General features: G+C 51.8%; 1 protein-coding gene across 1 annotated transcript; it reads left to right on the plus strand.

Annotated features, from left to right (window-relative positions):
- Positions 1-912: 912 nt before the first annotated feature.
- POMGNT2 (protein O-linked mannose N-acetylglucosaminyltransferase 2 (beta 1,4-)) lies at positions 913-23,483 on the plus strand. The gene is made up of 2 exons (XM_046001412.1): positions 913-1,152; positions 21,173-23,483. The coding sequence occupies exon 2, from the start codon at positions 21,278-21,280 to the stop codon at positions 23,018-23,020; it is 1,743 nt and encodes a 580-aa protein (XP_045857368.1). The 5' UTR covers positions 913-1,152; positions 21,173-21,277; the 3' UTR covers positions 23,021-23,483.
- The last annotated feature ends 1,586 nt before the right edge of the window (positions 23,484-25,069 follow it).

Consider the following 25,069-nt stretch of genomic DNA (forward strand, 5'->3'; position numbering starts at 1 on the left):
GGGTCCTGGGATCCAGCCCCGCTTTGGGCTTTCTGCTTGGCAGGGAGCCTGCTTCCCCCTCTCTCTCTGCCTACTTGTGATCTCTGTCTATCAAATCAAAAAACAAAAACTTAAATATTAAAAAAAAAGGCAAACCAACAAACAGAACTATAAAGAATAAACTGAGCAGGACTCAGGGGGTTGGGTGGGGAGATGGGTTAAATAGGTGTCAGGTATCAAGGAGGACACTTGTAATGAGCACTGGGTGTTGTATGTAAGAGATGTATCTCTAAATTCTACTCCTGAAGCTGTATTACACTGTATATTATTACACTGTACGTTAACTAACTAGAATTTAAATAAAAATTTGGAGAAAGAAAAAAAGAAATGTCTCATACCTCAGTGGGGGTGCAGGTAGTAATGGTTGGTGAACATATTTAAATGAGTTAAATTCTCCTCTATCCTAGTAAAAAGCCTAGTTAAAAAAAAATCATAAATCCAGAAATAGGGTCATATATGTATTTTCAGAGTGGGCGCCACTCTTATGCAGCAGCCATAAGAGTTGGGAATGTTTGCCCTTTTAGGAAGGTCTGAACGGTATGGGATGGGATGGGGAACTGGATAGGGCTTTTGTATTTATATTTGTATTTGTAGTCATAGATATTTTTTTTTGTAGTCATAGATATTTTTAAAAATATGTGGTGTATTTTTATTTATGATATCTGACTTGAATTTACATTTATTATCAGGACTTCTATAATTGTAAAAATCTAACACCAAGTAAAACTGTGACTCTCATGGGAAGAGACTACAACTTCCAGGATTCCGTGGGTTGAAGCGGTGGGGTGTTCTCGGAGACAAACTACAATTCCCAGAATCCCGCTAGACAAGGGGGTGGTTCTGGCCTAGGGTTGGGGCCACTGAGTCCGCAGGCGTGCGCTCTTGCAAAGGCTGCCGCGCCGGGCTCGCCAGCCGAGCAGGCGCACGGCGGGCACCCGCGAGCCCGGCGGCCGCGGACGGGACGGCGCCTCGGGACCTGCCCTCCATGCCTGGGCCTCCCGGTCTTGTAGCGGGAACGGGAGGAGGCGGCGGCAGCTGTTTGGGCCAAAGCCGGGTCCGCCGAGGGCCCACCTGGACGCTTGAGCCCAGCGGAGCCCGGCCTGCGGGGTGCAGGTGAGACGCGCGCTGGGGGCTAGCCAGGGCTCCGCGACACCCCGGGCTTGGAGTTGAGGGATCGGCCCCGGACCTCCCGCGGGAGGGTCAGCTGGAGCGCCGGGCCCTGGGGTAAAGAGGAGCCCAGGGAAGTTTGCCGAACCAAGAAGTGACGGGTGATGCGGACTGACAGAGGAGCGGGATGGGGGCGGGGGTGAGGATAGGTGGACCCTCGGGGTCCCGCTGCCGCGGGGTCCGGGCGGCGACCCCCAGGCGCGCTCGTTGAATCCCTTAGCCCTTGGCTGGCACTGGCAGCAGGTCCTCACGCCCTTCAGCTTGGGAGTGGAATAGCGCAGTTGGCTGGGAGCCAGCGACGTGCGCGGAGGGGTCTTGGGACCCTGGAGCTCCCTTGGAAGGCAGTACCTGGGCAGGCCTGCGGGCTGATCCCTGGGCTCTTTGGGGTGATAAGCGCCCGGTGATAAGAGCCTGCCATGACTTGCTTGACAGTGCCAGGGTAGCCTTTGGAGGGACCCAGTTGGACTCCTGACCCCTTGCATGTGGGTAGACCCCATCTCCTGGTCACAGATGAGAATCCTCTGCTAAGTAAGATCTAGGGTCCTCAGGCCAGAGCCCTGCATCTGGTGGTGGGCGACTAGGGTCTGCTTACTTACTCTCAGAGACTACTCTTGGGGGAAGCAAGGCCCAGCACAGGAAAGGTTACGGGGGGTGAGCTTGATAGGACTTAGTGGCTAAGAACACAGACAGAACAGAGTTTATTCACCAAATGTTTACTGTTACATGTGCTGGGCATTCAAATCTTGGCTCTCATTTATTAGCTTGAGCTAATAAGTGCCCTTGAGCAAGTTACTTACCCTTTCTGAGCCTCTGTTTCTTCCTCTGCAAAATGGGGATGAAAGTACCTTCATGACAGGCTTGCTGTGAAGATTACATGAGATAATGCTGTGCAAGTCCTCAGCCCAGTGTTGGTACACAGTGGATGTGCAGCAGATGGTAGCACTTGTGGTTGCTGAGACAGCAAATGTTAGAGGTGCGGCTGGAACCCAGGTCGTCTTTTTACTGGAACTAGGTGCTCTCTCTGCCTCTCATGGATCTTGGAGATCTTCCAGTTCATCCTTTTCACATTACAGAGGAGGCGTCTGAGTCCCAGTTAGTGCTAGAGCCAGGAAAGAACACGGGTCCCGTTTTCCCCAGAGATGGCCAGCCTTGGGCCCCAGGAGGGTGAGGAGAGGCACAGAGTGGAGATCTTCAGCAAAGAGGAGGATGGGGTGCTGGTGACAGAGTTCCCCCAGACCGCCCTGTGGCCACACGAGCATCCTGTGGCCTGGAAGTGTCAGTGACAGAGCAGCTGCAGCAGTGTCCAAACTTTCCTTCTGGTTGGCAAGTTCTTGCTCTGCGCCAGGCTTTAGAAAATATGGAGCAACAAACAAAGGCTTCTAGTGCATATGGAGCTAATTGGAAAATTAAATTATCAAGTGTTCCATTCCCCAAGGGTCTGCGGCACTCTTAGTTTGGTTGTCAATGGGTACTCTCCCCCAGGACCTGCCTAACACCTGATAGGTGTTTTTTTTTTTTTTAAAGATTTTATTTATTTATCTGACAGAGATCACAAGTAGGCAGAGAGGCAGGCAGAGGGGGGGGGGGAAGCAGGCTCCCTGCTGAGCAGAGAGCCTGATGCGGGGCTTGATCCCAGGACCCTGAGATCATGACCTGAGCTGAAGGCAGAGGCTTAACCCACTGAGCCACCCACGTGCCCCTGGTAGGTGTTTTTAAATTGGGTAAAATAATGAACATGAAAGGCATAGCCCACAAATGTCAGCATAGGCTTTGGAGTGAGACTTGGGTTCGAATCCCAGCCCCACCACTTCATAGCTATGTGATGTTGGGCGATTCACTTAACAACTATGCATGTACTTCCACCAATGTGGGATGAAATCGATAGCACTTATTTTAGATTTGTAGGAGGGAATAAATGAGGTTGTTCATCTAAAGCACCTAGCACTGTTTCTGGCATAGAGTAAGAGCCACTGAATGGGTGGTAGACCGTTATTATGATAATAATAATACTATAAATACTATAGGCATTATTTTGCCTATAAAATAGGTATAATTGTGTTGGTTTTTCACACCAGGAAAAGGAGACTTGCAAGGGTTAAGAATTAGCCCAGGCAGACACAGAAAGACAAATAATACATGCTATCACTTATGGGTTGAATCTAAAATAGCCGGACTCATGGAAGCAGAGAGTGGAATGGTGGTTGCCAGGGACTGGGATGAGGGGGAACAGGGAGGCATTAGTCAAGGCGATAAAGTTTCAGGTATACAAGACGACCATGTCCCAGAGACCTACTGTACAGCTTAGTGCCTGTGGTTCACATGACTGTACTATTATACTCTAGAATTTGCTAAGATGGTAGATCTTATGTTAAATATTTTTATCGCAAAAAAATAATAAGAGGGTGGGAGGAAACTTTTGGAGGTGATGGACAGGTTTATGGCATAGATTATGGTGATAGTTTCACAGGTGTATACCTGCTTCTGAACATCAAGTTTTACACGTTAATTATGCACAACTTTTTGTCTGTCAAAAAAAAAAAAAGAAGAAGAAGAAGAAGAATTGGTCTAGGATCATGCAGCTGCTAAGTGCCGGGACAGGAGCTCACTTCTGGCCTTTCAGCTGGAGAACCAGTGCCACGTACTTCTCTGCAGCCTGTGGTCCTCCCAGTCCTTGAGGCCTGGCTGTGACCGGAGGGGTGGGGGCGGGGCCGGGGGGCCAGAGGGCAGCCTCTAGCATCGCAGCAGGGGGTCTTCAAGGTGGGGACCCTACAGTCTGGCTGCTTGTGCTTCCTCTCCATGTCTGAGGTTGGATGAGGCTGGAGGCCGCATCCACTGAGTGAGCCTGGGGGATGAGGTCTTAGGAAGAAGTGCGGCCCTGTGACCCCTGGACCGCAGGGCTGGTGAAGGGCGCCATCTGGGTGAGGCCTGGAGAGCTTGATTCTGAGAAGAAGTGATCTTGTTTAAGGGCTAGGAAGAGTTCTTCTCTGGGCCTGATCTCTGCCTTTGGGAGGAGGGCCACCCAGGAGCCATGGGTGTGAGGACAAGGAGCTCTGGACTGAGAGCACCTGCTGTTTTAATCTTGGCCGCCTTTGAGAGCTCAGCCGTCCTGGCCGCTGCCTCCCTCAACCTCTTTTATAAAGTAAAGAGATGGAGCAGATCATTTCTAAGGGCTCTTTTAGCTCTAAAAATAGAAGGTTTTGTCACTTTAAATTGGTGGATTAACCCTCTCAGCCCAGCACCGGGGCAGGTGGGATAATTATCACCCCCCTATGTTACCCAGACTTTCCTCGGGGCAAGAGAATGGCCACAGCTCCCTTGAGCTGCCTGCCACCGTGGGTGTCTCTGCCTGGCCCAGTGGGGAGGAATTACACAAGGAAGCAGTGGGTTGCTAAGTTACAGTGGTGAGCCTGTGGGTCTGCGTTTCTGCAGTCATCCACACCTGCTCTGCCCTTGAGTGACAAAAACTCATTGCCTTGACGTCTGCCTTGCTTCTCTGTCACTGACTCTACTGCCGAGTCTGAAGCATGGTGAATGAGACCCCTGGTAGTCAGACATAGGTTTGTATCCTGGGGCCCCTGCTTGAGCTGTAAGACCTGGAGCAAGCATCTTAATCTCATTAAACTTTGTTTTTTTTCATATTAAAAGAAAACAAAGCTAATCCTAGTACCTACATTGGAGGGCTTTTGTGAGCCTTAGTGGACAAGGGGCAGGAAAGGGGCATAGGATGGTGCCTGGTACACAGTAGGTGCTCAATAAAGGAAGCTGGTGGTAGCATTAACTGCCACCCCCTGCCCAGAAGCCAACACCCTCTTTTCCTGAGCTAGCCAGGACAGTGATGGATCCTTCCATTTTTGTCTGGCTTCCCATGTCCTCACTGCTGCCTGTGCAGGGCCCGACCTCTGTCAGACAATCAGACCTTTCACTGCCATTGGTAGCTTACCGTCAGTACGATCTTAATGCTAAGGGTTCTCTCTTTTCTCCATTTTGAAAGCATAACAGAGGGCCCCTTCCAGGCTGGACACTGGGTACTCAGCCATGAGCCAAGCATCATGGAGAGGCTGGAGCCTTTGGTCTGCCGAATTGCCTCTATTACCGTTATTATTGCAATTATCAGGAAGGCCTGTGTCAGGTTATATTCAAAGGAAAGGGAAAAAAGAAAGAAACAAGAGATTAAAAAAAAAAAAAAGGCTCTTTAGAAACTGAAGCAGATAGAAGGGTGCTGCCAATTTGCCCCTGAAAACTGCTTCACTCAGCTCCTGGAGCAGCCAGATATTATTAGGACCCCATGGCCTTAGTGCTCCCTCCTTTCTAGGAACCCCTCCATTCCAAGAAGCGCTGGACGCAGGTGTCCATGGTGCTGCCACACCCGCAGGCACAGCCGGGCAGCTGGACGAGAGGCTGCCAGCCACGGTGCCTCATCTTCTGTGGCTGGTCACCCAGCGCTGGGTGCAGGGTCCACTTCTGGGGGGCTCTGGCCAGCTCCAGACCTAGGCCCTGAAAAGCCAGGTATTAGAGCCTTGGGGTCTGAGAAGGCATAAATGCTCCAGGAGTTCTAGGCTAGGGGAGGAGGCACAAACTCCCACACTCACTGGAGCCAAGAGCCCATGGGGCGAGCGAAGCAGGGCGTTGGCCCTGGGACTGGGAGGCCAGACGCCCAGATGAAAGCTCAAGCTGAGGAAGTCCTGGCAGGAGAGTGGCCTGGTGCTACCTCCTCGTCTCGGCCAGCTCTGGCTGCCATATCAACAAGCCGCCGCTGGGGTGACAAGCAGCCGACATTTATGTCTCCTGGGTCTGGAGGACAGAAATCCGAGCTCGAGGTGCTGGCAGGTGTGCATTCTCCCGAGGCCCCTCTTCTTGGTTTGCAGATGGCTGCCTTCTCACTGTGCTTTGTCACGCTTCTTGTGGCTGAGTCACTACGTGCTCTGTGCCCCACACCAGCTGGGTCCTAAAATCTGGTGCCCAACGTAGAGAAGGCAGAGAACAATAAAGGCGGTGATAATTGCATTCGCTGAGTTTCTGTGCCCTGGCAGGCCGGGGAGATGAGGGCCAGATGGTGCCTGGGCTGTTGACATGCTCGGTGTTCAAATCCGGACTTCACTCCATACAACCTGAGGCCCCTGGGACTCATGTACTTGGCTCCACCTGGCCTCTGTGTCCTGATGTGCAGATGGGGAATTCGTGACAGCGCTAGGCTAGCCCCTTAGGGTTGGCTTGAGGATGAAATGAGATGTACAACGGTTTCTGGTACACTGCCGACATACAGTCTTGAAGATGGCCATGGCTGAAGTGGTTAATTTCATGCTGGGGCCTGGCTGCTTGTAGGCTCTCTTCCCAGGGGAAGGGAGGCAAGTCATTAGGAAGACTGAGCGAAACTGGGAGGGATGATGAATGTACCCCAAAGCCATTACGGGGGTTCAGTCCCTTTAGGAATAATTTGGGGCTGTATAGCTGGCCTGGTACCTGTGTGTCATTCATGGTTAATTTGAGGAACCTGATGAAATGTGATTCTGAAAGCGGATGTGTTTTGAGGCCTATTCAGGTACTTTCCATGTATTACCCCATTCTCACAGCACCCTATGGAGGTTATTATTCCCATTTAATAGATAAGGGTATTGAGGCTTGAGGTGTTAAAACGGCTTCATACCTAGGGTCTGAAGGAAGGTGAGTGTGAGCCGGGTGGCCTGGGAAGAATTCTTGGCCATGACCATCAGGGAAGAGGGTTGAAATCTCCGCGGCAATCTTGTGTGCCCTAATGCCTGCACTTAGCCCAGACTGGGTGGGCTGACGTGGGTGGGAGATCAGCCAGGCCTTTCTGGCTTCCTAAGCAGATCCTCCTGTTACCCACCTGACAGTGCTCCTTCTCTTGGGAGCCCTTCGGGCAAGACCGGTGGAGGCAGGGATTTTTAGGTAAGGCTAGGTGACCGTGCATTGGGATGATGCAGGGGGTGATCAGACGAGGAGTCGGGTCGGCCCCACTGAACCAGGAAGGCCTGTGGTGTGCGCACAGTGCATCCCAGGCTTCCCAGATGTTCCTGGGCCGGGAGGAGGGTGTCCTGCGGTGACGCCCCACCCCGGCCCCGGCAAGGAAGCACACATGCCCTTCTGCCGCAGCAGCTGTGGCCCATCTGGTTTGAACAACAGTCTCTTGATCCCCTCGGCCACAGTGGGGGCCTTGAGGACATTTTTTTTTCATGTTTGTGTCTTTTGCATATACTTTAATTTGGGCTGATACAAAGCCTCACTCCCCCATTCTCTTCATGTCCTGTCAAGACTTTGGACTGAGGTTCATGAATAAATATACATACGACTGACAGAGATGCATACAGATCATCTCTCCCTGGCGGTACCTGGTACCTTCGCTCAGGCAGAGTCTGCAGGAAGCGAAGGAGGGCCGAGTGCCTGTGTGGGGGCGGGGCTAGGGGGGTGGGTGGGGTGGGGGGGCAGTGGCATCCCTCTTGCTTGGTCAGTGACTCTGCCCTATTGGTCATTAACTAAGTTCCACGTCATGCCTGTCCACATCTGAGCAAAGCCTGTTTTTTTTTTTTTTTTAAGATGATTTATTTATTTATTTGACAGAGAGAGATCACAAGTAGGCAGAGAGGCAGGCAGAGAGAGAGGGTGGGAAGCAGGCTCTCTGCGATCCCAGGACCCTGGGATCATGACCTGAGCCAAAGGCAGAGGCTTAACCCACTGAGCCACAGGTGCCCCACAAAGCCTGTTTTTGAGAGAATGAAGGAAGGAGTCTAAGAACCTTCGCCACGAATGACTCCAGGCCACAGCTTTCCACTGCGGGCCAGGGATCCGGGCCTCGGCACATGTTCCAGGAGGAGTTTCCTTTGGGGATCTCTTCAGAGCTTGAGTCTGCCAGAAGATGGGAGCTCAGAGCCAGTGCCCTGTCCCTGTGTTGCCCCAGAGCCTTGCTCTGTGTGAACATGTGCGGCCTTCGCTGCCTTCTCTTCCTGCTCCTTACTCTTCCTGGGGGGCCCACTGCACCCGACCAGGCTTCGGCTGGGGCAGAGTGATTGACAGGTAATTTGAGACAAGGGTGGTCTGGTGCATAATACCCTCCTCGGGGCCTCCGTGCCAGGGAGTAGGCCTGCTGGAAACAGCGCCATCCAGGCTGTTGGTGCAGAACCTTCAGAGTCCAACAGGGACTGCCTTGTCCGCGTAACAAGTTTATTTCCAAAGAACACAGGTTAACAATCAGGCTTCGGCCACACAATTGGAAAAGGTGCCACCGAGGTCATTTCTGTTGAGGAGTAGAATCAAGGTTTGGGTTGGCCTTTGGTTTGTTTCCTTCCCCCTCCCCGCAGCCCCACCCCAGCCAGGATGGCTCTTCCTCTGCCTCCCGGCAGGGACTTTACTCGAGGAGGCAGCAGAGATTCTGCCCTTCCTTTTCCAGCAGCCTTGTGCCTTGTGTGGAAGAGTTGTATCCTCTCAGACGGCAGACAGGACTTAGGAGAATCTGGGACAGGAGAACGACCCGTCTCTTCTTCTAGGAAGATAAGTTTAAAGAGAAGTTGGCTTGCGTTGGGGTGCCCGTTTGCATGGGCAGTGGATTTTTATTCTGCATGGTCTTTATTATATGTCTGGAGGTCAGAGCGGGCTTCTATATGATAGTTGGCAGCCATCTGGGGATCCGTTCCAAGTGCAGGTAGGACGTTGCAACAGGAGGCACACCACAGGGCGTCCAGCTGGGGATCCCGGGGTGATGGAGAAGCCTCGTCATGTCCACTCAGGGCAGGAGCGAGAGGGGTCGTGGGCAGCGATGGTTTTTCCAAGTTTCATTTTCTCTGCTTTCTAAAGGAAAAACAAGCACACAAGGCCCGAGGTTGTTGGGTCCTTCAAGTGCATGGAGAGGCACTAAACAGTAGGTCAGACCTCAGGACTGGACACAGCCATCCTGTCAGCCAGACAGGCTGCATCCTGCCTTCTGCAGGACACTTCTGAGTGTTTCTTCTAGTCTCCCAGGCCAGGAATGGCGACCCGAGTTCTCCCTCAACACCCCCATCTCCCTACCCCCATCTCCCTACCACCCCCATCTCCCTACCAGTTTGGTGTTGTCACCAAGACTGGTGGCCTCTCCAGGAGCACTGAAAATTGGCCTGGAGAAAGGGGACATCATGGGACCCATTGTCCAGGAAGCAACGTGGCCCAATTATTCTTCACCATTTTGAACTTCCTCCTAGAGTTTATTATCCAGAAACATTTTGAAATGGTGATGGAAAAGGCACTTTCATCTTCTTCAGTGCTGGCGGTCTGAGTAATGAGCTCTTTGCCTCCATCCGTATCTTTTGAAAACTCTTCTGAACGTTTTGCCTGATCTTTGAGCTCTGCCGGCTTCCACAGCTGCTACAGTGCAGCTGGGGTCAGGGGAAGGGGGAGTACGGGAAACAGACTGAAAGGACTTTATAATAACCACTGGTGGCCCAAGTACCTGTTGGCTTTTTCCTGCTGCACTTTGGCTACTTCATGGCAGGGGAAAATGCAAGGTGGTTTTTCATCTGTCTCCACGTGGCAAAATACAGTTATGACTATGTTAGTTCACGTTCCTCCAGAAGTAAAACCTGAGACAGAGATGTAAGTACAGGAGATTATTAGCACTCCTTCCTAACAGACATGATTAAGGGACTGAAGAACTGAGACCAGGGACGGGGAGGAGGGGGCATGCATCAGGCCAGTGCCCACTCCGGGCAGTCACCTGTCTGTTAGGGAGCTCTGGAGCCAGTGTAGAACATGCCTCGGAACTCTCCATTCTGGACAGCATGGGAATGGGGTATTCATTCATTCATTCATTCACTCACACACTACACACTTATATTTCAATACCAGGAGAGTTAACGTGCAGTCTTGTAAGTGATTCAGCTGTTCCGTGGGAGGGGTAACTGTTCCCACTGGATGTTGGTTCAGGCTGCCTGGCTTGTACATGGTAAAGTTAGAAACCCAGGCGGTCCCTCCTCTGGGCCCCATGCTCCAGCCACCACACGATTTCTAGCGAAATGCTCTGTCCATCCCCAGAAAAATTCCCTTCCCATTTTCCCCGTTGGAAGGCAACTTGAGAACCTCAAGGGCCCTGTGAGCCGGTCTGTATTTGTCCTGCTTTCTGTCCGCATTCTTCTGGCTGTCCTGAGGAGGGGTTGGTAACTTAGCGTCTAACTAGAAACAGTGCCCCCCATCCCCCAACTCCCCAGGCTCAGACTCAAAGGCTGGCCTCTGCCTGGTTGCCTAGTTGCCCCACAGTGCCCCAGCCCCATGTTTCCTGTGTTCCGTAAGCTTGGCTCCAACTCCCCCACACCCCAGCTCTACTCCGAGCTTGCCTGGAATTGGCTACTGCACACAGAGCCCCCCAGGTCCAGAGGAGAGGCCCGGCTCCTTCCTGCTGTGCCCCACACCACACCCTCACCTGCCTGCGGCCAAGCTGACGTTCCAGCACAGGGAGGCCTGGGAGAGGGGCAGGTGGCAGAATGCTCACCAGAGAGGTGCCCACTCAGGTCAGAGTCTGGTCTTTCCTCTCCCTTTTCCTCATTTCCCTGCAGGTCTTGCTCTTTGAGGTCCCCTGGATGTGGCTGTTGTGCCTTTAGCTGCTGCTGGAAGCGTTTCCGTCAGTGATGGGAGCAGAACACGCGTCTGCTCAGGCCCTGCTCGTCTGCCTCTCATCTCTCCAGGGAGGGCCACTTATCTTATATTGTATAAATATTCATTTATTACTCAGCCACTCTCTGGAATTCTGCCATTTGTAAATAGGGATTTGTTTGCCTCTTTATCCTTAACTTTTTGACTTTTTATTATGGAAAACATTAAACAGACACAAGAAAGGATCTTAGAAAGGCCCCCATCACCATTTTTCACAGTGATCTATTTGCTACTGTCTTGTTCCATCTGTCTCCATACTTTTTTTGCTAAAGTATCTTTATTTCATTTTCTTATTTATTTATTTATTTATTTTAAGTAGGCTCCGTGCCTAACATAATGCAGGGCTTGAACTCACCACCCTAAGATCAAGAGTCGCATGCTCTTCTGACTGCGCCAGCCAGGAGCCCCATTGCTAGAGTATCTTAGGACAAACCACATATGTGTCATTTTACCTATAACCACTCTTATGTTCTCTTCTTTCTTAAGTTATCTAAATTTTTTTTAAGATTTTACGTATCTGAGAGAGGGCGAGACAGAGTACAAGCAGGGTTGAGTAGGGCTGGCAGGGGAGAAGCCGGGGGAGAGGGAGAAGCAGACTCCCTGCTGAGCAGAGAGCTCAACGCAGGGCTCCATCCCAGGACCCCTAGATCAGGTCAGGACTTGAGCTGAAATCAAGAGTCAGACACTTAACTGAGCTGCTCAGGCGCCCCTTATTTAATTTGTTGTGACTTTTTATTTTAAAATAATTTGAGACTGACAGAAAAGTTACCATAAATGCTTCACTCAGCTTCCCCTGATGTTAAATCTTACATAACCACAGTGCCATGATCAAAAGCAGGAAATTAACACAGCACCACTACCTAAACCACAGACCTTACTCAGATTCTGCCAGTTATACACTGACGTCCTTTTCTGGGTCCAAATTGCCACATTATGTTTCGTTGTTGTGTCTCCTTAGACTTCTTCTGTCTAGGACAGCTTCTCAGTCATTCCTGGTCTTCTGCGACCTTAACTCTTGAAGAGCCCTGGTCAGGTAATTTGTAGAATGTCCTTCTATTTGGGTTTAATGTTTTCTCTACTAACTTCTCTATACACCGTATTCAGAGCTAGCAGGGGAGCTAGACCCCGTTTCCCCTTTTGGACATACAGATTGAGGTTGTTTATTTCAGGTAAGAAAATCACAGAAGTCAGGTGCCCTTCTTAGGGCACCATATCAAGGGGTACATGGTGCCAGGAAATTGTTCCCAGTGATATTAACATCAGTTACTTGGTTCAGGGGCTGTCTGCCAGGCCTCTGTATCATGAAGTTTTATCCTTTCTTTTTTCTTTCTTTCTTTTTTTTTTTTTTTTGATACCATAAACTTTCTGTTTTTGCCTTTGTAACAGATATGTATCTCCCAGAGAGATTGTTTGAGAGGATGCAAATATCCTAGCTCTCATACTTCCACCCACTAATTTTAGCATCCAGTGGTGGATCTTGCCCGAGGCCATTATTTCTGTGATGCTTGCCAAATGGTGATTTTCTGTTTCCATCATTGCTTCTGCATGTATTAATTGGAGTTCTACTGTAAGAAAGATCTGTTCCTTCTTCCTTATTTACTGATATCAATATTGACTCATGCATGCTTATTTTATTCTGTGGGTTATAATCCATAACTATTGCTTTTTAATTTCATTACATTGCCCCAAATTTAGCTCCTTCAGGTTAGCTCCTGAGCCTTCTTGATATGTCCTCATCATTTTTTGAGAACTTACATTCTGGCAGTACAAGATGTTCCCAACAACTCTTGTATTTTCCCCGCCTGAGCCATGGAAGCAGTGATTTTTCCACAGAGCCCTGGTTCCTGAGAGGGGACAATGTTAGAAAGCAAGACCTGTATGCCAGGCATGCTGTCCCTGCTCCCAGGCCCTCCCGTGGGTCAGAACTAGGAGCTGTCTGTATGTGTGTGCACCCCTCACTCCCCCCGCCCCCACAGCTCTTCCTCCTGCTCACACTCCTCCTGTCACGTCAGCCTGGGTCCTTCCTCAGTTCCCTGGCCCAGGTCTGAGCTAAGGTCTCCAGGGTAGCCTCCCCAGCTTCCCAGTGAGACACGCTGCCCTTCTGGCCTCTCTTGACTTTGAGGATGAATGAACTCTCCCTCCCCCCCACCCCTGGGCTTCTTTCTGTGTCTTTTTGTTTCTCGTCAGAACCCGCAGCTGTGGTCATGTCACACTCAGGATGCAGGTGTTCCCTTCTGAGCAGTCCGTACCACGGACCCACGTACAACTAAGGGTAGTTGGCGCCTGTGGTGGAACCATGGGACATGGTCAGAATTGGTCAGGTATCAGTAATGTACCGTGATTCAACCTAATAGCGAAGTAGGTCTTCGCTGGGGCTGCCTGGAGAATTCCATGGGGTGAGGGTGGGGGGGGGCCACATGTTTTTGTAAACGTATATGCGGTGTATGATTTTACATATGTAGATATAGATACAAAATACCAACTTCAGAAGGTAAAGGTTGATGAAATCTTTCAATCTTGGGGATGGAGCTTGCAGAAAATTTCTTATGAATGAGGCATGCTTGGGGAAGGGGATGTTGGGCTTTACAGGTTGCTATGGAACATAAAAGAGTTTCTCTTTTTTATCAGTGGGCCCTTAGGTTTGAAAAGACAGGGAAGCACTGATGTTTAAGCACATTTCTTGGCTCTAGGTTCTGGGCTTGCAAAGACCTTCCCCTGGGGATTAACAGGGCTGATGGGAACACAGGGAAACCCCAGTCAGGAAGGCAGCCGCCTGCACCCTCTCCTGTCACTCTGGGGCTGGACCAGAAGTTCTCTGCTCTTGTTCTGTGAAGGCCTTGAAGACCTGCGTGAAGGACATGGGGTTCATGGGCTCTCAGGATAGCTGTGACTTTATCCTCTTCCCTGCAGGCCAAGAAGACCCAATGGGACTGGGTAAGTGGGAGTTCTGTTAAAGGATTAGCTTTGAATTCACGGGAATTTATTTCACATAAGTCATCTGCAGACTTCGGGACTTGACTTGCCATAGGGAGCATGCTCCTTGTACCACTTCATGCAGAGCTCCCTCTCTGGGGACCCCCTTCTTCTCTCCCATAGGAGTGGAGAGACACCGAGGCTAGGAGCTTGTCACTGGGTTTTCTACCTTTGTTCTCCCCCATATCCACGCTACTCTGCTCAGAGACCTTCAGTAGCTCCCCTTTGCCTAGAGGGTAGAGTTCAGATTTCTTGACCTAGCATCAAGGCCATTGACATTCGGGCCTTAGCTGATTTTTCCAAGTCTCTCTTCTGCTTTTCCTCTGTGTGAACCATCTACCTAACCAGACCGGACTGTGTGGTCTCCTCCATCTTTGGATGCCCCCTCCCCACCTCCTCCTTTCTTTCTACCCTGGAGATGACATTTGTGGTTCCTCTGAAAGCTCCAGGGAATGGCCAAACCAGAAGGACTCATTTCTTCCTCAGAGGAAGCCTGCAGGGCTCACCAGAGCCCCACCTACTGCCTATGCTGTGACCCTAAGGTTACCTTAGCCCACATTCCCTACCCCATGGAACCCGTGTGGAAAGTTGTAGCTCCACTTGAGCCCACAATGAATATGCTTGTTTTCTAATTGCTAATACAAGAGTTTCTCGGAGGGCTTTGTTTACCCAAGTCAGAAGGGTCGTGGGGAAACTGATGCCAAGTAACCCCATTAGGTTAGAGCAGAGCTCAGAAGCAGAAGGCACAGGCCAGACCCCCATGCGTTTGCTTCCTGCACAACACCCTGTAAAGACATTCTCAGGTTTTCTTGGTTTGGAGAAACCAAAACTGAGCTCCATAATCAGGAAAGCTCACAGCAGGAAGTCCAGGCGTGTAGGGCTCCGAGACATCAGTGGGGTCTTTGTTTCTCTCCTCCATCATGCTGTCCTTGGCATCCTGGCTTCACTGTCCAGCTGGTCAGCAGATGGCAGGCGGCAGCCCTGGGATAGCTCCTCCTTTCCTCTCCGGTGGGTGGGAACATGGAACATGGACTGTGAGTCCTCCCACTTTGCTCTGTTCAGTTCTACTCCGGCAGTGGCCTCCCCTGGGCCAGTAACTGGCTCCAGAAGCGTGCTCTCTGCTGATCAGCCCTCTGGAGGTGGGAGGTAGATCTTGGCTTTGTTTGCACCTCGTGGGTATCAAGGAAAGGTCTGGCTCCTAGCCAAACCCAGAATTTTATTAGGCAGGGGGAAGGGGTGGGAAGCCTGGGTAGAAAGAATGTTCCCCTCTGTCACTTATTAATACACCTGACTTGGAAACCCAAGGAGCAGAGCTGGTGCCCGTCTGACCCAAGGTGCCAACAGGTGGCAGCATATCTTGTCTTGGTCTCCATCTTTGGGAGGAATCTTCTTCGATTTAAAATGCTTTGTTTCAAATGACTATAATGAAAAGTGACAGGTCCCGCCTCAGCGGCGGTCAGCTTTTGCTTCAAGTCAGATGAAGGCAGCCAAGTATGTCCAGAAGGTTTTAAAATGCCAGACTTCATCGAGCATCCCCGTGGCCCTTCATTAACCATCTGATGCCCCAATTTTTTTTCTTTTCCCCTCTGCTAGACACTCGTTAGTTTGAACCTAATCGTGCGCAGTTGCACGCAGTTGCAGGAGTAGTCGGCTGTCAGTACTCATGAGGTTCAGCTAACACCTGATTTCTGACCTTCTCCACCACCCTGTAAAGTGAGGGCTGCACATTCACCTTTGCTGATGGGGAACTTGACTTCAGTAAGGCCACACAGTAAAGTCAGGGAGCTGGGGTTTGAACCCGAGTCTTCTGGCCTTTTATCCTTAAACTTTCCTAGACAGCGCACATCCTCTCCCAGGAACTACCGACCACCGGTAATGCAGCGGGCACTCAGAGCCAGCTTGGTCTGGGGTGTGATGTGAGAGCTCCTGGTGATCGGGCGTCTCCAGAAGAGCAAACCAGTCGGTCAGACTTACGGGAGTAAGATGGAGTTGGTGCCCTAAGTCCAAGGCATGCGGACTACCCGTTTCCCCGTTCTAGGGAGAGTTAGCAGAAGGTGTGGCAGCGTTGGCGAGGGGAGGACTCCACAGGAGTTTCCTTGGGCAGAGGAGGCTGCAGGGGATGTTGTGGGCCTGCCCTCCTGAGCAGAGCTGTGCCCAAGGGGCTTCAGAGCAGCTCATCCACATCAGACGTGGCCCGGCTAGAGGGAGGCGGCGGGATGGAGAAGCGGAGAGACTGGGCTGCACGAGGAGGGTCTACCTTCACTAGACCCTGAGCTCAGAAGCTGCTCAGCCAGGCCTGCACCTGCCTAGTGGCTCTCCCCAGCCCGTCTTCAGGAGGCAGCGCTCACCAGCTCATTAGGACACCTCCATTTTTAATCCTGGCTGCGTCAGACTTGCTGGGGGATTTGGGACCAATTCTTCACCTCTCTAAAATGAGGACTTGCTTAGTGGTGGTTAACCTGAGTAATAGGGGAATTCCTTCCTGCGAGTGAAGAACCCCATTTTCAAATACATTTTTGTGGCACTCCTATGAGTCTCCTAGGGCTGCTGCAACACATTTAACCCTAGATGTGGTGGCTTAAAAGGCCAGAAATTTATTCTTGCACAGTTCTGGAGGCTAGAAGTCTAAAATAAAGATATTGACAGGGCCATGCCCCCTCTGAAAACTCTGGGAGAGAATCCTTTCTTGCATCTTCTTAGTGTCTGGTGGCTCCTGGTAATCCCGAGCAGTCATTGGTTTATAGCTACATCATGTGAGTCTCTTGTCTTTGCCCTCATGTGGCCATCTACTCTGTTCCTCGGTGTCTTTTTCTGCCTCTTACAGAGACACTTTCATTAGATTTAGAGCCTCATTTAGATTACGATATCATCTCAAAATCCTCAACTAATTGTATGCATAAAGACCCTCTTTCCATATAACATCACATTCTCAGGTTCTGGGTAGACATGAATTTGGGGGGCATTATTCAACCCACTCTAGTACCCCTAAATATAAGAAATTAAAGGCGCTTGGTTTTGTTTGGAGGTAAATGGAGGCCCAAGACCCTGGCCTCATGTCCTTGTTGCCTACCACCAGCCTTGGCAGCCTCCAAGAATCAGGTCTGCAAGCCACTAGGTACCCAAGGTTCCAGGAAGCCCTAGTTCATCATATCCCGTGGTGATGAGACTTTGGACTTAGAATTTTGAATTGATACTGGAATGAGTTAAGACTTTGGGGGCTATGGGGACTCATGGCCCTGTTCTCTGGTTAAGAGTCTCTTCTTGGTTTTTCTCAAATGTGGCTGTACCCCAGAATCACCTGGGAGCTTGGTAAAAAAGCAGATACCAATGAGACTTTGGGCTCTGGTCAAAATGGAGTGGACACGTATATCGCTATCCAGGCATACACTAAAATACAGGACTAAAAACACAGGACATTAGGTATAAAACATGAGAGGACCGAAAAGTAGAGAGAAGAATGTGGAGCAACACAGTGGTGAGTTCCTTGGGTTTTCTTTTTGCCTCCTGTGTATCCTAGACTGTGTGCTAAAGAAACCAACCCAGAAATGTCAGTGAGCATAGACCAGAAAAAGCCCCAGGGAAAGCTCACGTCTCTCATCAAAGGACTGGAAGAGGAGCAGCCTTTTTGACAATAGTACCCTATTCCTGTAAAACACCAGGGAAAACTGCTTCTCCCCTCCCTTCCAGCTTTAGTAAAGGCTGAATAGACAGACATCCATCCATCCTTGCTTTGCAGTAACCAACCAGGTACCTCCCATCTTTAGCAAAGCACGCCTACCCCCCCCCCCCCCCATGGGGCTGGATGAGAAGCCTGGACTTTTACCACAACCCAGAGGTAAAAAGATCCCTTTTTACCCCTTTCCCTGCCACCACAGTCCCCTTGAGGTTTCACCGGAGCCTAGACTTGGACCCCCCCACCCAGTGGTGATGAGGCACCCCTACTGAGGCCAGCTGAGGAGCCTAGATTTCCACCCCTTCTCAGTGGTTATGCTGCATCTCTCACTTTCCCTGCCAGAGTGCTCTTGCTGGAGTCCAAGCAAGGAAGCATGGATTTCCCCCTACCCAACGATAGAGTCAGCACTCTCCCTTCCCCACCAGCATGGGTCTTGCAAAAACCTGCTGAAATGGAAAACCTAATATAAGCTCCAGGATAAGTCTCAGCAAAGAAAGAGAAGATAGAAGGAACTAAATGGAGATTTGAGAACTGAAGAATGTACTAACCAAAATTAAAAAAAAAAAAATCACTGGTGGGCCCAGTATAAGAATGGAGATGACAGAAGAAAGAACTGGTAAACATGAAAACAAACAGTAGAAATTACCCAGTTTAAACCGTGATGAGAAAATAGCCTGGGAAAACCAATTGAACAGAGCCTTAGACATCTCTAGGACAATACTTTTTTGAAATTTAGCATTCGTGGACCTGGAGGCCTGATGACCAGGCTTCTGAAAAGTAGACGAAGGAACACTCTTCAGGGCCACACGAGAGGAAGGATGTACAACGTCCAGGGGAAGAGCGCTTCACGTAGGGTAGATTCCTCAGAAACATGGCGGCCGGAGGGAGGCTGCCCAGCCGAAGCGTTTGTGTGCTGAGAGAAAGCACTGTCACGCCCAAGTTCTGTCCCAGTGAAAATATCCTGTAGGAAAGAAGGTGAAATCAAGACATTTCTTCACCTGAAGGAACACCGGGAGAATTTGCTCTCAGCAAATTTCCCTAAAATGATGACCAAAGGAAGTTCACCGGAGAAGTAATAACAGAGGAAAACCTGGAACATCAGGGACAAAGAAAGAACAGGAAGAGTAAAAATTGGGTAAATACAATGAACTCTCCTTTCCTTCTTGAGGAGATTACATTTGACAGTTGAAACAAAAATGAGAGCACTGTCTGACGCAAAGTTTGATGCATGTAGAGGAAACATTGAAGATAATTATATTATAAGGGAGGAGGGTAAAAGAGCCCAGATGGAGATCAGGTCTCTGTCCTCCATCAAGAGGTAGACTGTCACTACCAGTAGACGCTGCTAAGTTGCATATACATTGTATGGTGCCTAAAGAAACCACTAGAACATCTGCACCGAGAAATACACTCAGAAACACTGTACCTAAAAATGGAATTCAGATTATCTGCAAGAAGACGGGAAAACGAAACAGAGGAACAAAATATGCAGATGCCCAAGCCGTACTCCAGACCTCCTACTGAGTCAGAACCTACAGGATCCCTGCCTGCGAATTTCTGGTTTTAGCAAGGGCCTCTGGGGATTTCAGGAACCAGCCAGGTTTGAGAATCTGTGGTCTAAACCTGTTTTTATTTTTGCTTTTGTTTTAGAGAGAGCAAGTGATCACGTGTGCTGGGGCCGGGGGGCAGCTAGGGGGAGAGGGAGAATCTTCTCCATGCTCAGCTTGGAGCCCAATGCAGGGCTTGACCTTGACCTTATGACCTGAGCTGACATCAAGGGTCAGATGCTTAACTGACTAAGCCACCCAGGGGCCCCTAGACCTTTTTTTAAAAAAATTTTTATATATATTTTTATTAACATATAAAGTATTATTAGCCCCAGGCGTACAGGTCCGTGAATCGCCAGGTTTACACACTTCACTCAGCATAGCACATACCCTCCCCAATGTCCATAATCCCACCACCCTCTCCTCCCCCCTCCCCCCGGCAACCCTCAGTTTGTTTTGTGAGATTAAGAGTCTCTTATGGCTTGTCTCCCTCCCGATCCCATCTTGTTCCATTATTCCTTTCCTACCCCCCTCCAACCCCCCCCCCCACGTTGCCTCTCAACTTCCTCATATCAGGGAGATCATATGATAATTTTACCTTTTTTTTTTTAAACAGCAAATGGCCAACCCTGTTAAGTTGTAAAATCAATTAAGAGGAACATGCCCTCCCCCCACCTTTTTTAGAACAAACTTAATATACTGGACTAGAAACACTGGACTACATTATAGCCGGTCAGAGTAATTCTTCGTGAAGTTTTGGCGGAGCAGTATAACATGTGTGTATGTATGAATGTGTGCATGCTGAACCGTTAGATGACGGTCGCTGGAAGAGATGGTGCCCCCAGGAACGGCCTTCAGCTAGTGCCGGAGAGGAATAGGGAGGCGAATAGCCCGGCCTCTTCAGAATAGTGACCTGCTCATTAATGTGCCTGTATGGGTGTCACTCCTCCCTCCCACTCTCCTGCAGGGATTTCTTTGGATAATGTCTCAAACTATTTTGGCTCAAATCCTTGTCTCCGATTCTGCTTCTGAGGGAAACTAGCCTAAGCCCCTGTCTCTGGGCAGGATTGCACTTTGATTTTTGTGATTGCAGGGAGAGAGAAGTTACAAGACCCCAAGAGTCCAAAGCTAGCCCCAAGGGAATAAAGGGGTGGCTTCAGTCCCACCCCAGGGCAGTGCTGGCCAGGCACCAGGGGTTCCCTGGGCAGCTCCTATGAGGCACAGGGTGAGACCCCTCAAATCTGAGCAGTCCTGGGCTTCAGAGCAAGAGTGTTAGCTTTCCTTCTAGTGCAGGAAAATGGAGCAAACGCCACCAGCCCAGCCAGGCCTCTCTGCAGGCCTGTGTGTCAATGGTGCCGTCCAGATACAGTCCCTTCCCTGGACCAGGGAGGGGGCAAATATCTACCAGCCTTTCGTGGGACTCTAAAAGGCAGCAGGCATGAATTCCAAACAGTAGCTTTAAGCAAGAGCAGACGATCCCCCACATCCCCTGGGCCTGTGGGCCATGGGTCCTAAGAAGGGGACACTGGGCTCCTGGTGTACAGCCTGGCCTCTGCGCCCATGTAAGGAAGAGTCCTTACCTCACAGGACCAGGAATGCCAGGCCCCTGTGGCCTCGGGTCACGGATCCTCCATTGGTTAGCTCTTCCCCTAGCAGTGCCTCGTACCAAACAGCCACAGGGTTTCAGTGACATCCAGCAATGAGCACTCACTCAGCCCAGCTGTCTGCGTGTCGTCACTGGCCACCCAGAGGTCAGCTGGGTTAGACTGGGCTTGGCTGCAGCAGCAACGCACCGCACTCCTGTCGCTCCTCCTGGAACCAGGAAGTTCGGCTGCGCAGTTCTCCCCTCGGCAACGTCCTAGGTATGAAGGAGGCCCGGCCAGTCACACAGGCTCTCTTCAAGCCTCTGATCATGTTTTCCTGCTGACATTTCACTGGCCAAAGCAAGTGATGTGTTCAAGTCCCAAGGCAGGGCACAGGGATGTATACTGCCCGCACGGGAGCGGTGGGGAAGGGAGGGCGAGAATAAGCGGTAAGCGGGGACAGAACGGGCACCGCGCCAGGCAGGAGCCCAAGGTGGCTGCGGACAGACAGATGGACAGATGGGGCCAACACCTTTCCCTTTCCTTGTCTCCCGCAGGCTTGTGCTGGCGCTAGGGGTGCCCGCGGGGATGGGTAGAACCCGCCAGGCCTGTGGCGCCGCCCGGAGGCTGTGCTGGCGCTAGGGCCCCACGGTGGCGTTAGGATGCACCTGTCGGCGGTGTTCAACGCTCTCCTGGTGTCGGTGCTGGCGGCGGTGCTGTGGAAGCACGTGCGGCTGCGCGAGCATGCGGCGGCGCTGGAGGAGGAGCTGGTCGCCGGCCGCCCCGCCCCGGAGCCCGCCCCCGCGCCCAGGATCGACTACCCCAAGGCCCTGCAGCTCCTGGCGGAGGGCGGCACGCAGATGGTGTGCAGCGGCCGCACGCACACCGACCGTGTGTGCCGCTTCAAGTGGCTCTGCTACTCCAACGAGGCCGAGGAGTTCATCTTCTTCCACGGCAACGCCTCGGTCATGCTGCCCAACCTGGGCTCCCGGCGCTTCCAGCCGGCGCTGCTCGACCTGTCCACCGTGGAGGACCACAATACCCAGTACTTCAACTTCGTGGAGCTGCCGGCCGCCGCCCTGCGCTTCATGCCCAAGCCCGTGTTCGTGCCCGACGTGGCCCTCATCGCCAACCGCTTCAACCCTGACAACCTGATGCACGTCTTCCACGACGACCTGCTGCCCCTCTTCTACACCCTGAGGCAGTTCCCGGGGCTGGCGCACGAGGCGCGGCTCTTCTTCATGGAGGGCTGGAGCGAGGGCGCCCATTTTGACCTGTACAGGCTGCTCAGTCCCAAGCAGCCGCTCCTGCGGACGCAGCTGAAGGCGCTGGGCCGGCTGCTGTGCTTCTCCCACGCGTTTGTGGGTCTCTCTAAGATCACCACCTGGTACCAGTACGGCTTCGTCCAGCCCCAGGGCCCCAAGGCTAACATCCTTGTGTCCGGCAATGAGATCCGGCAGTTTGCCCGGTTCATGATGGAAAAGCTGAATGTGAGCCACACGGGGGCGCCCCTGGGCGAAGAGTACATTTTGGTCTTCAGCCGCACCCAGAACAGACTCATCCTGAATGAGGCAGAGCTGCTGCTGGCGCTGGCCCAGGAGTTCCAGATGAAGACGGTGACGGTGTCCCTGGAGGACCATGCCTTCGCCGATGTCGTGCGTCTGGTCAGCAATGCCTCCATGCTGGTCAGCATGCACGGGGCCCAGCTGGTCACTGCCCTCTTCCTGCCCCGCGGGGCAACTGTGGTCGAGCTCTTCCCCTATGCGGTCAATCCGGACCACTACACCCCCTATAAGACGCTGGCCACGCTGCCCGGCATGGACCTCCAGTACGTAGCCTGGCGGAACACGATGCCAGAGAACACGGTCACGCACCCTGAGCGGCCCTGGGACCAGGGGGGCATCACCCACCTGGACCGGGCTGAGCAGGCCCGTATCCTCCAGAGCCGTGAGGTCCCGCGGCATCTCTGTTGCCGGAACCCCGAGTGGCTCTTCCGCATCTACCAGGACACCAAGGTGGATATCCCGTCCCTCATCCAAACCGTGCGGCGTGTGGTGAAGGGCCGGCCTGGGCCGCGGAAGCAGAAGTGGACCGTCGGCCTCTACCCAGGCAAGGTTCGGGAGGCGCGGTGCCAGGCGTCCGTGCAGGGCGCCTCCGAGGCCCGCCTCACCGTCTCCTGGCAGATCCCCTGGAACCTCAAGTACCTGAAGGTGAGGGAGGTGAAGTACGAGGTGTGGCTCCAGGAGCAGGGGGAGAACACTTACGTGCCTTACATCCTGGCCCTGCAGAACCACACCTTCACCGAGAACATCAAGCCCTTCACCACCTACCTGGTGTGGGTCCGCTGCATCTTCAACAAGATCCTCCTGGGACCCTTTGCAGATGTGCTGGTGTGCAACACGTAGCGAGCGTGCTGTGGCCAGGCGGCGGTGGGGGCGGGGATGGCTCCCCCGGCTCAGTGTCCCGGGCCCACTGGGGCCCTGCGGTGGTTTCCGGGAATTATTTATTTATCGAGCAGGCCTGCCCCCAGCCTCTGCCTCTGCGTCTTACTGGGTCTAGAGTGTGACGTTAACACCACTGGTGTAGTGGGACCCTCCCAACCCCCTTCTCCTGTCCTGAGCCTCCGTACCCTGGAGAAGGTCCTCAGTGGGAGGAGGAAGAAGGAAAGTGAAAATCCTAAGGAGCCTCTGGCTGAGAGATCGTGCTGTACCCTACGGAATCTCTCTGGTTGATATCCAGATGTCTGGAAACTGTGAGTAAATCATGTGGTTGCTTGGGTGGGTGGTTCATCAGCTTCCATCATCATGAAATTCACCTGTAGCACAGTGAAGGTGTGTTTGGAACATTCATTAAATTATTATAAACGTCTTGGTCAAGTCCTTTTTTTTTTTTAATGTTTATTTATTTTTAGAGAGCGAGAGAGCAAGAGAGAGCATGAGCAGGGAGCCCAATGCTGGACACAGTCCCAGGACCCTGGGATCATGACCTGAGTGGCAGGCAGTCGCTTAACCGACTGAACCTATCTAGGCACACCTTGGGCAAGTCTTTTTATTGGGTAGTTGGAAGCAGGGCTGGTGGTCGGTGCCCGTGTGCTCTTTCATCCCAGCTGTCAACCGAGGAGATGTGGCAATGGGCAAGCGGCAAAGGACCGCGAAGTGGGGCAGGCTGGTTGCATTGCGTCTTGCAACTTGCCAGGTGAATGTCACATTTCCCATCTAAGTGGGGTCCAAGTCTGGAAGCCTAGGGTCAGGTCTGCGGTGAAGAAGAGCACTGCCCACCAGGGGGCGCTCTTACGCTAAAGAGGACATCCGGCAGCCAAGACCACTGCAGACCAAGACCAAACTGGGCATCCGGTTCGCTTAGAAGGACAGAGGGCAGGGAATTCAGCAAGATAGCACGGAGCACTTTTCTTCAGCAGGAGGAGTTCTCACGGCAGCCCAGGGGATGTTTTTCCCCTGTTCTGCAAATTGCTGCTCGAGGGTGAGGAGGAAAGACCCCTCTCAGTAGTTGGGGCCACCAGCTTAGAAGCCCCATGGGAGCCATTGTCTTTCAGACAATAGACATGGTTCCCAGCCCACCCCCCAGACACTGCGCTCAGTGGAGCCTGCTGCTCTGATGCCTGCCCAGACACTAGTACTCGCAGAGCCTTTCCAGTGTGGACATAGCTCATCTGTCGTAGGTCACTTGTACTGTAAGCTTTGCTGAATGGCACACCTGTCATTCCACCGTTCTCTGGCTCCTGCAGAAACAGCTAGAATATTAATCCAAGATCAGATTTGTTGCACCAAGCTAGACAGTTCTCAAGCTGAAGTGGTCTGTTACATGAGTAGCGGGTCCCTGGCCAGGGCAGTCTGGGAAGAATGGCCTCAGTGCCTGTCAGCGGTGGATTCAGAGCAGGAGACCTGAGTGGCATGTTTTCGTGGTCACCAGGGGCCTCTGTGACCTTCCCTTTACCCAGAATATCTTTGTCCCTAACTGTACCCTCCATCGACCGCCTTCTTGGACTGCCACATTGATGCACACGTGAAGATTCAGTTCAGTTGAAAGTCTCTAACACTGAGAGGTGAGGGTAAAACTACTTGGAAACCCCTTGGTGGTTTCTGCTAAGGCTGAACACAGCTGCCTTGGGTCTCAGCGATTCCACTGCTAAATGTATACCCCAGAGAAAGGAGTGCCAATGCCGTTAAAGGCATGTATCAATAGAGCTCTAAATAGCCAGAAGCGAAACAAGACCAGTTTCCACCAACAGGTATATTCATGCAAAGGACACAACTTTTTTTTTTAAGATTTTATTTTTTTAGAGAGCATGAAATGGGGTGGGGGGAGAGGAAGAGGGGAGAGAGAAAAAATCCCAAGCAGACTCTGTGCTGAGCACAGAGTCCCACACAGGGCTCAATATCATGACCCTGAGATCATGACCTGAGCTGAAAGCAGGAGTCGGATGCTTAATCAGC

This window comes from Meles meles, chromosome 4 (genome assembly GCF_922984935.1).
Source record: "Meles meles chromosome 4, mMelMel3.1 paternal haplotype, whole genome shotgun sequence".
In the NCBI taxonomy this organism is placed as follows: domain Eukaryota; kingdom Metazoa; phylum Chordata; class Mammalia; order Carnivora; family Mustelidae; genus Meles; species Meles meles.